At 39.6% G+C, this 11,377-nt stretch overlaps 1 protein-coding gene across 1 annotated transcript in view; it reads right to left on the bottom strand.

Moving 5' to 3' along the window:
- Nucleotides 1-771: 771 nt before the first annotated feature.
- LOC121324510 (insulin-like growth factor-binding protein 4) overlaps nucleotides 772-11,377 on the bottom strand; it is a 23,379-nt gene continuing 12,773 nt past the window's right edge. Inside the window, exons 2-4 of the mRNA XM_041266488.1 lie at nucleotides 3,400-3,563; nucleotides 2,342-2,473; nucleotides 772-1,529 (exon numbers count right to left, since the gene is read on the bottom strand). Coding sequence (XP_041122422.1) covers nucleotides 1,395-1,529; nucleotides 2,342-2,473; nucleotides 3,400-3,563 — 431 coding nt within the window. The 3' untranslated portion in view covers nucleotides 772-1,394. The remainder of the gene's footprint in view (nucleotides 1,530-2,341; nucleotides 2,474-3,399; nucleotides 3,564-11,377) is intronic.

Genomic DNA, 11,377 nt, shown 5'->3' with positions numbered 1-11,377 from the left:
AGATATTGATTTCCCTGAAGTGTACTAAAAAAGAAACCAAGTGTTTACGGGATTGGAAAGGACTTTGGATCATTGTAAAACTGAACAGCCATAAAATTCCCGAATGTTTATTCTGCGTAGTCCCACAGAGCAGTTCCAAAAGACGGTCAGTCACTGCCTAGAGATGGGATTTTAATATTTTATTACTCCCCCTGAAAATGGACTGCTGGAACTCAACAGTTAAAACTAGGTTGGTTCTCTCCACTGTGTTCATCATAAAGTTTATGCTGTTGTGAACTGGGAGACCTCCATGATGGGAACTAGAACCATTGTTCTCAGGCCAACATGCTGGCATTGTCTAACTAAGAGGCTGAAGCAGGAGGCTGGGCAGAGCAATGTGGTACACACTGTGCAATGATTCATATAGGCACACCAAGTCGTTTAACATTTTAGGGAAACATGCTATTGGATTGCTAAGTCAACGATTGATTCACATGCAGCAGGATGAGTTCTACTTGGTTTGCATGCATGCGAAAATATAAATCTTCTACAGACCAGAGTTAGCATCTTAGCCCCGAAGCTTGTGCTAGAGAGGAGGTAAGAGGCACTATAGGTGTACCCTGCTGAAGCCCTATGGTAAGTGCACAAACAGAGAGTTGGAGAATATGAGATCAAGTACATCTGGTCTGAGATTTGGATTTTCCAAAGCAGACTTTCTTCCATCGAACCTCTTTAATTTCTGTGTTATGATGGAAAGCCTGAGTTTATGATCATTGGCAATTAAACATGCAGTTCTTTCAGAAGACTTTATTGGCATCTCCTTGCATGCGGTGCCTTTTCTTAGGATATAACCAATTTTTTTAAATGTATTTATTTATTTTTTTAAAACATTTTTTGTAGCTTAAACATTGGATAGGATGTGCAAATGAACTTACCAGTTCAACAAGGCGGAAGTGTTTTGACCTTTAATATAATGATTTAATTAAACAAAGTCCCTTTTTTGTGTTATCGATAGCCAATAAAAAAAAGAAAACAGCTAACTGCTTCTTAAACTACAGCCAATATGCAGTGATTAGGACCATTGGCTTGGTATCCAGCCGAAACACCCTACATGCTCTCCAAGCCAAATGATCATTTTCAAATTTCAAAAAAAAAAAATACGTTACGTGCATGTCAGCTGAGCCCTTTCTATTTATTATTTTATTTTTCTTTATTATCGATTTTAACATTGATTGAAATAAAGAGGGCCCTTTCTTTCTATTTATGTAACTTGTTTCCTTTGCACACCCTAGAACTTTTCACTTATGAGGTTATGTGGTATTGTCCCTTCTATCACTGTACAAATCAGCACCAGAAAGTTTCATCATGGGTGAGCCCGCGAGGGTCACAGCGGCAACCCCTGTGTCGACCGACGCTCACTCCCTGATCGATTCTACAAACTGGTGGCAGTCCAGCTCCCCTTTGTCCTCCGGGGTCCCCACCAGCCGAATGCCAGTCTTCTGGTCAACACACCAGCACTTCCCCCTCTGGCCGTCCAGAGCAGGGAGGCACTGTTGGAGAAACGAACAGGTCAAGTGTATAGTTTCAGGAGCAAAACACATTTTTTCTTTTTTAACAGCTGTGGTTCTCAAAACTTTATCCCCTTTATTCTTGTCTGTGGTACTTGATGAGAACAAAATTAACAACAAATAACAGTTTACTGATTGTGTCCAGCATTTACTAATGTGCGCACCATGTAATAAGCTGACTTAGTTTAATAATATACAAGATTAAATGAAGACACCAGCCATATGCACAGCGCCACCTAGAAACTTTGACGCGCCAGGAGGCGTCAGCAGTAAGACTTGCTTTAAGTTCATTCTATATATAATATATATATATATATATATATATATATATATATATATATATTATATAGCTTATAGAAAAATATCAAGATTGGGACCTTCAACACATCCAGTTTGAGAACCACAGCTCTAGAGGCGCAATCATCAATATACAAATATACCAATATACCAAGAGTGCCAGAGTAAGATTCATGATGAAAGACACCCCAGCTTCTTACCTGTTTAATATCTTAACCCTGTTCCTCACAGCTTGTGTAATTGTAATATGTTAAGTCTCCAATCTATGTAATGCTTTTCATTGCTGTTTAAGGTTTTTTTCAAAGTCTAGGCAGTTTTAAGAAATTTCTAAGATCAGTAAATACATTAAAAAGGGGGTGGGTGGGGTTAGCTGTGTGAATTGCTTGCTTGTTTAATATCCTACAATGTGTGCAATTCTCTATTTTTCTCTTCTACGCTTCAATGACGTTAGATAAATGTACATGCTTTTAACAGCCATGGAAATGCATGTGGGAAACCTGCTTGGGGTGGAAGTTTCCGTTCTTGTCGCAGTTGGGGAGGGGGATGGCATAGAAGTCCTCGTGGGTTCTTGTTTGGGTTGCCAGTCTGTCGAGAGCTCTCTGCATCTCCGATTGGCATGGTGGCAGGACCTTAACAGCAATTCGACAGTGACAAATCTCAGTAGCGCTTCCCTTAAAGGTTTCTAACAACAACAACAACATTATTTACATTGTTGCTATGCTTAATAACATTGTAATTATGTGTAAGTACACTTGTGTTTACTAATATAATACTGTCTTTATATAGTGCCTTTCATCGTGGACCACCATTACAAAGCGTTTTACAGAGGCAGGCTGTGAACTGTGCATTATATGCAGAGTCACTTACAATAGGACATTGATTTAACATCTCATCCGCAGGATGGAGCACAAGGAGGTGAAGCGACTCGCTCAGGGTCACACACAGTGAGTCAGTCAGTGGCAGAGCTGGGATTTGAACCGGTGACCTTCTGGTTATAATTTTAACCCACACTGCCTCCTAAGTAACGACTGTGTAAATACCCAGTAATTAGAGTCACTCAATGAAAAGTGTTACCCAAATCAAACCAGGTTCATAGCAAATTAAGTTCTAAAACAAAAATGGATAGAGAATAAGACACAACAGCTGTGGCCCATGGGCTTTGTTCCAACCCTGTAATAAATTGTTTAATTGGACTAATTAAACCTCTATCCAGACCCTGAGGTAGATAATGATCTCTTCTACCTGTTAAACTGAGCGGAATGGCCCTCCAGGGCTGTGATTGGAAACCCCTGAGATAAACAATGCTAAAGAACAGGTCTGGTTTTAATTTTCCTCACATATTAATTATTTTTCAGACAGGTCGCTGTCTAGGTCAGTTAAACAGACCCTGCGTGTTCTGTTTATTGAACAAAAAAAGCCATGGCTGTATTTTGAAAACAGGTTTGGCCTCATGGCTTAAGCAGATGAAACTGCTTCTCTGGCTCAGTTTTGCTCTCCCGGGCACCATCCCTTCACGGATGACATGTTTGTTTTGGAAGGCCTGACGCACACTCACCAGAGGCTTGTTCTCTTCTCGATTCCCATTGTTTTTCATCTTCCCATTTTTTATCCCTTGCTCTCGGATCTTGGCTTGGTGTCTCAGGAGACACTTTTTATCCTGCGGGCTGCAGGAAATGTGGCTGTTGTTGGGATGGTCCAGGTTCCACAATTCTTCATTTTCTGTAAAAAAAAAAAAAAAAAAAAAGTGGGTAAACAGACTCAATATCACAATGTCTGAAGGGTTAAATAGAATGGAAAGTAGATTATTACTTCATTCACTATGTAGTAAATGACGTCACAAACACATTACTAGATTTAAGTAGAAATAAGGGAGTATAGTTACCAAAACCCTATAAGTACCTCCACTGTTTGTTTTCAAACACACTTTGGACAGGGGATACAGAATGTATCAAAATAAGGACAGTGATATTAAGCGTCTCTCAACAGCCAGCCAGCCAGCTGATGCTTTGCCAGTTCATAGTGTTTGATCAAGCTGCCAAGACTTGCATGCTGATGAAATTAGAGTGCATAAATCTCTGAGAAACAATTATGCTCCAGGAAATCAAATGGGAGGATTTAGAAACTTTCTTTAATCATGAAGGTTCCGCAGGCTCCCTGGTTTGGAAGAAGAATTGCTGAGGTTGGGCAGGGGTAAACCCACCTGCAGCTGGAGGATTAGTGGAGAAATGGAAACTCTTTAAGTTGTGCCAAGGCAAGAGAGACGATGGTGGAAGGGGTTAGTTGTGAGAGTGGAAAAAAAGTAAAAGTATCCATCGTCAGCACAAGGGAACCCGTAATGTTATTTATTTTATTTATTTTTTACCGTCGTCTCAAAGATCAGACACTTTCTCAAAACAAAACATGCCCGAGCATGACAAAAACATCTGCCCCCTGGCCATTCACCTGCCAGTTCCACAGAGGATTTCAGTTTTTAAATGTAATACTCTCCATCCTCCCCTGCCCGCTCCTTCACCACCCCAACCCCCATGTCGTAGAATCAGCTACTGGAGAACTTCAGGACTGCTCTGTCTTACACTGTCTTCCATCGCTTCCTCAGCCTGTTAGACTGCACTTGTTGATCTCTCCATCTACCCATCTTATTATGTACTGACCTAAGCACCATGTTACTGGATTCTCAGCTGAACCACTGTCCTTGCGCTATAATATTATGTCATTGTAGATACAAATTGTTCAATGCTAACTTGTTGCATCTTATCTTTTGCTGTGGTTTAGTCGTGTAATTTGCACTTACTGTAAATTATACTGTATTTAAATATTGTTTTTCATTGTAACCTCCTATTGCCCTGTGATGCTTGTAAGTCACCTTGGATAAAGGTGTCTGTTAAATAAATAATTTTAAAAATGAAATAAATAACTGGAAAGTGACTTGCAGCCCAGTAAGAAAGTATGGGGCTGTAGAATCTTCAGACATTTATATACAGAATTCGCCTGCAAGGTGATACGGGCAATGAAACTCAAGCAAATAATAAAATAAAAGAGGAAATTTGATTTTACACTTTGGGAGCTACACTCTTTTGACTGTAGGAGTGAGATGGCAGTTTTCCGTTATCGCAGTCCTTAATAGCGCTGCAAGCCAATCCTAGCAAAACGATTATGGTGTTCTCTTCCCTATTTATTGCATTTTTAATCTCAGGTTCTGCATAACTGCTTCAGGCACAGTATTTTGTCTCATCCTCTTGAAAAGCCACCACTGCTCTACAGAATACTACCCTGGCCGACGCCAGTGGGATTCATAGGTGCCAAATTCCAAAAGCCCTTCTGACAAGATTGTTCCAGACTGTGTGGGTCTGAAGATGCTTAAGCAGCACACTACTTAAAGTGTCCCTCAATGTTTTTTTCTGTCTTGCGATCAGACCCTTGTTTGCAAAACAGGATTTTCCAAGGCATAATGTATCGTTCTCAAAGATAGGCAGCCAGATTGAATAAGTTCTTTATCTGTTCAGTTCAGCAATTTGATATGATCATGAGTTTTAAATAAGTTTTCTTTTAAATCAAGCTGTTTCAATCATATAGTTCCTAGCTGAAGTTCTTTTAAAAAAAACTGATTGGCCATTGCAACAATACACTGACAGAGCAAGAGATGTTGTATTCATTTACTGTTCTGGTGTTCAATGTGAAACACAGTTAACTATTTTTTAATGCTACACGCTGAGAGAGGTGATAAATACCCCTATCATCAAATTTTATAGGAGCCACTATCTTTACATCTGCTTTTCAAAAGTACCAAATGACAAAAACTATGAACATTTGTTTTGAGCAACTGTTGAAAGGTAATAGAACATACAACTAAATCCCTAGGGTAAATCTAGAGAAGTTTATTTAAAAAGTTTGTGACCAGGGTCAGCAATTGTGCTGTTTCCTGTTGCTGAACACCAGGTGGTGCTGTGTTACAGGTGATATTGAGAACAGCATCTTTAAAACACAGATTATGATATATTTAATTCTTTTGACAGAATAATTAAATTCCTCTGTTTATATAACATGTCCAGAGTCAAACTGCTAGATTTCCATCACACCCTCAAATCAGAATCACATATTTTTTTTTTTTTTTTTTTTTTAAGTGAGGTTACTGAAATACATGCTTTGTAAGGAAACAGGGTACAAATCTCTTAAAATGTGTCTTTTACAGCCTTATTAAAATTATAAACAACCCTCTTCATTTTTGTTGACAGTAACCTATTCATAAACTATTTGCAAATTAATGCTTAAACAAATGTGTGGATTCCTTTTCGTAAATATGTTACTAAGTTAGCTGTTGAAGGGTTAAATAAAAAAAAAAAATCTAAAATAAAGTTTGAAACTAACTGTCAACACCACCAAGAGGATTCAATAGACGGAAAAAACATCATAGCTCACGCTGGTAAGGAAGCAGCTGGAGCTTCCTTTGGGTTATATTGGTAATTCAACTGGACCCAGTGACACAGTTCATTATGAACAGTGGCCTTGTCTGACCTTTTAAAAGACTTGGGGGTCAGATATTTGTACAACTTTGCTTCAGGACCACATCACAAATATGGTTCCTTTTTTACACTCCCAGTGTGCCCCTATTGACGTCACGATAAAGACACCTTCAATAATAAAGCCCCTATCAGGCAGTGAAATTACCTCTCTAATAATTCCGACATGCTATAATCTATCTATCCCTCTGAAGCAGGAATAAAACTTATTTGTAACATGTAAACTAATGTCATTAAACTAACTAGAAGGCTTTGCATATAAGAACGTTGGAATAAATAACATGATAATGCTTCGACTGTGTGCCCTCAGTACACAGCTGGTCCCTTGACAGGTTTAGTTTTTCATTAGTTAGTTAATAGTTTAGCTCTTGAAGCTAAGATTAAATCTGTTACATTGTGTTTAGAGACATTATTTGATCCCCACAGAAAGTTTCCATTTGTTGCAAATCCCCTTTTTATTGCAAGAATTCTGTTATGATGTTTTTGTTTGTTTTTTTTTCAAGCCTTTGCCAAGTTGGCCATGGATGCATTAGTAAGAAGAACAACCTGTCACAAAGATAGCACACTCTGTACTGGGAGCAGGGCGAAATCAGTCTGCTTGAGGAGATGGGAGAGTCGAATTGACATAACTGAAGAGAATTCATCAGGGATCGTTTCTATAAATCGTGTACGGAGAGTTAGTCTCCTACTGCAGACGCCCTGCAAAGCACAAATTTACAGTTTGAGAAACTCGCTCGTTACACACACACACACACACACACACACACACACACACACACACAGACGCACACACACACACACACACACACACACAACACACACACACACACACACACACACAGACACACACACACACACACACACACACACACACACACACACACACACACACACACACACACACACACACACACACACACACACACACACACACACACACACACACACACAGACACACACACACACACACACACACACACACACACACACACACACACACACACACACACACAAGACAGACACACACGCACACACACACACACACACACACACACACACACACACAAACACACACACACAGACACACACACACACACACACACACACACACACACACACACACACACACACACACAGCACACACACGTGTGGGACACACACACACGATCAGAGACACGACACCACACGTGTGTGTGACCACACACCGTCCACACACAGGACACACAACACCACACACAGAGTCCGGTGTGTCACACACACACACACACACACACACACACACACACACACACACACACACACACACACACACACACACACACACACACACACACACACACACACACACACACACACACACACACACACACACACACACACACACACACACACACACACACACACACACACACACACAGACACACACACACACGCACACACACACACACACACACACACACACACACACACACACACACACACACACACACACACACACACACACACACACACACACACACACACACACACACACACACACACACACACACACACACACACACACACACACACACAACACACACACACACACACACACACACACACACACACACACACACACACACACACACACACACACACACACACACACACACACACACACACACACACACACACACACACACACACACACACACAGCACACACAACACACCACCCAGTTATTTTTAATGTGTAAATGCACGAATAACTGGCTAATTGCCTTTTCTGATACACTTGTGTACATTCATGTATTGTGTAAAAAGATGTACACATTAAGTATATTGTAACTAGCTTAGAGAATTGGCTTCTTATTTCCTGACATCTTGGCTAGTACCCTTGGCAGGGGAGGTACATTAACTTTCAAGAGATGACCAGGAAATAAAAAGTGCCGGCATAAGTGCCTTTTCACCTGGATTGATATCCTTGAGCCACCTCATTTTAACCACACTTTTTTCCATAACAGCTGCTATTTTTTAAATACTGTCAGACCCTTCCAGGGGTTATAAGGCCCTCCACTTGCAGCGCGGACCTCATTACGCCACTGGGCGATCCGGTAATGCCCAATACTGCCCAGCCTGTCGGGTCTTATTACTTACATACTAGCATTGCAACTATATGTAAGTACACAGGAATTTACTAAGTAACTATGATGTAAATACACAGTAATTAGAGACACTTAATATAAAGTGTTACCAGGAACATTCAAATGTGGAGATCCGGACATGCTGAGAAATCAAATAGACCACACTGCCCCTGCACATCAGATAAATAACCTGAATGTATCAACTAAACAATGACTAAGATTACATTTATTTTAATGAGTCGGTTGAAAGAATTATCCAAGTGTTAATGATTCTGATCCCAGCTTCAACTTATGATGAATTTTTAGAGCGATGTTGTTGTTATTCATGAAATTACTGTTGTCTGTCTCTGGTCACCTTGCCAGGACACCCTTGTAAAAGAGGCCTAGGTCTCAATGCATTTTTTTTTCCTGGTTGAAGAATGAATTCGTAAATAACTGTGGTGTGGTTTTACTTGCTGGAAAAGAAGGTGAATGAAAGCCTTACAGGTACTGTAGCTCCAGATTTGATTAATAGGAATCAGTGTGTGTGTGTGTCTGCGCAGCAAATTGAGCTTGGCTCTCTGGATTACAAAAAACCAAAACGAAAAAAAATCCCAGAAGAAACAAGTTTCACGAGCTTTCAAAATCCCCAGGGTCTGGCCAGCAGACGGAGGAATTTAAAAGCTAATCTCTGGAATTCACTCTTCCAGATGTTGGCTAAAGAAGCGCATAATAAAAAAAGACATTCGCTTTTCCTTGCAAGCTGTTAAAATATATATATGACAAAGTAAAAGGTATTTATTTTATGTTGCTGTAATAAATCAAAGGTCTGAAAAAGTGTAAAAAGATTGACAGGGATGAAAATTGTATCCATGTGCCTGGAGAGGTGCTATTGTGGTGGATAGTGAAAGGCTACCATCTGTTATTATCGGAATATTTGGCTGGTTTTTGTGATTTAATTCCAACAGAATAAGTTTATGTATGGGAATGCTCAGCTGTGGGGGAATGAATAGTAAACATGCAATCTGATCCTGACTTTAACATTCGGATAAATTGAAATGTTTTGGGTAAAATTGTGTTTTAAGACTCGATTCCGGAGGGAGCGTTGCGTTGGCCTTGGCACGCCCACGGGGTTAGGGAAGCAAAAACTGTTTCTCCTCATCGTGCTACAGTGGACCCTGCTGGCCAGGCACCTAGTGAGCTCAGAGCGGACACCTGCAGGGCTGGTCTTTGTCCTCCAGAGGGCAGTAGCTCACTAACATCCGCTTTCGAGTTCCTCGGTGTAGAAGAGGAAGCTGGCTCGGTCCTGGGATCGGAGGACGCCCACTGAATCTTTTGCTGCAGTGAGAGGAAACATTTTTGGACATTCGAAATAGATGGGAGAAAATCAGGGGGTAAAATAACTGGGCTGTGAATACTGAACTCATTCAATTCAGATCAAATTGGAGTGAAGAACATGCATTAGAAATGAAAGGATCAGCAGCACTTTTGTTAGAGGAACCACGGGAACGGTACAGGAGCTAGTTAAGGGTGTGATAATGCCTTTTACGAAATATCACATTTTAGATTCACTTTGTATATCATATCAGAGATGTTGTCAGTCGTGGGACCTGTCATCTGTCTTCAGTTTTATGCAGCAACAAACTGTTTTTTTATTGTAGTTAAGAGTTTTGTTCATGTTTGTTTCACCAAGAGAGGTCACAGATTCTCTTCTCCGCTCTCCCTTTCCTTTCTCTTGCATCAAAGGACTGCCTTTCTGCATTGGTAAACAATAATAGGTATTTTATTAGCGAACACTGTTAAGATGTTTGTTTGTCCAGAAATTTGTGTTCACAGGAATCCCCGAATCCACCATACCAACCAGACTTAACCCAAAAACAAGCTTGAAATACTGCACAGAGAATGCACCCACACGCTCAGAAATGCAGAAGTATAGAGGCTTATTTAAAGGGAGTGCAAGTCTTGATGTCTTCTATTTAATCAGGGAATATGAACTATCAAATTGAGTCCCAAATAATACCATTTGAAAAGCAACCAGTACCATAAAAAACATGGAAAAAATTATTCTTTAGCACTAACATACCAGAATAGTAACATTTGATCCAACACGGTAATGCACTTGTAATTATTATAGTTTGTTGTTCGAAAGTGAAGTTTTTCGAAATGGAAATCAACCCTGTGCTTGTGTTGAGAGACACAAGTCATGGCTGTACAGTATGACGTGTAATGAGTTATTTCTATCCTTTACAATATGTAAGAACTATACGTTAGTGAAAAAAAGCCTCTACTTGATTGACACATCAGAGCTTTACCCTGAACATGAGTCTCAGCAAAGTTTTAGTTTTTATGCAAGGATAGATGTTGAGCTTGGAGGAAAACACTGAGGTCGTTGCTTTAAATGGGTTGTAACTAAAACTAGCCACAGCTCATCCTACAGAAATAGATATGTGGAGCTCCAGCCAAAATGTTTTGCATCACCCTATAGAATTAACTAATTTTCAAATGAAACCTGCCGAATAAGGTTAAGTTAACATATTGAATTACTTACAGCGTCTGTAGTTTTGCCATGTACTTAAAGAAAAAAAAATGACAAGAATTGAAAAATGTAGGATTTCGAAATCTAACATGAAATACTGTACTACTATTATGGCTTATATATATATATATATATATATATATATATATATATATATATATATATATATATATATATATATATATATATTTATATATTTTAATTGTGTCTCAATCCTAAAATTGTACGTGATGCAAAACTTTTGGCTGTAACTGTATGCAGTCAAACTGGAACTAATGATTTCCGTTTTAAAACTGGAACAGATTGCTTTCAAGAAACCATCCTCATAAAAGCTTAACTCAGTAAATCTGGACATCAACCACAACTTCAAAACGCTC

The sequence above is a fragment of the Polyodon spathula genome, chromosome 12 (genome assembly GCF_017654505.1).
Source record: "Polyodon spathula isolate WHYD16114869_AA chromosome 12, ASM1765450v1, whole genome shotgun sequence".
NCBI classification, from domain to species: Eukaryota; Metazoa; Chordata; class Actinopteri; order Acipenseriformes; family Polyodontidae; genus Polyodon; species Polyodon spathula.
This window is presented reverse-complemented; position numbering and strand designations above follow the sequence as displayed.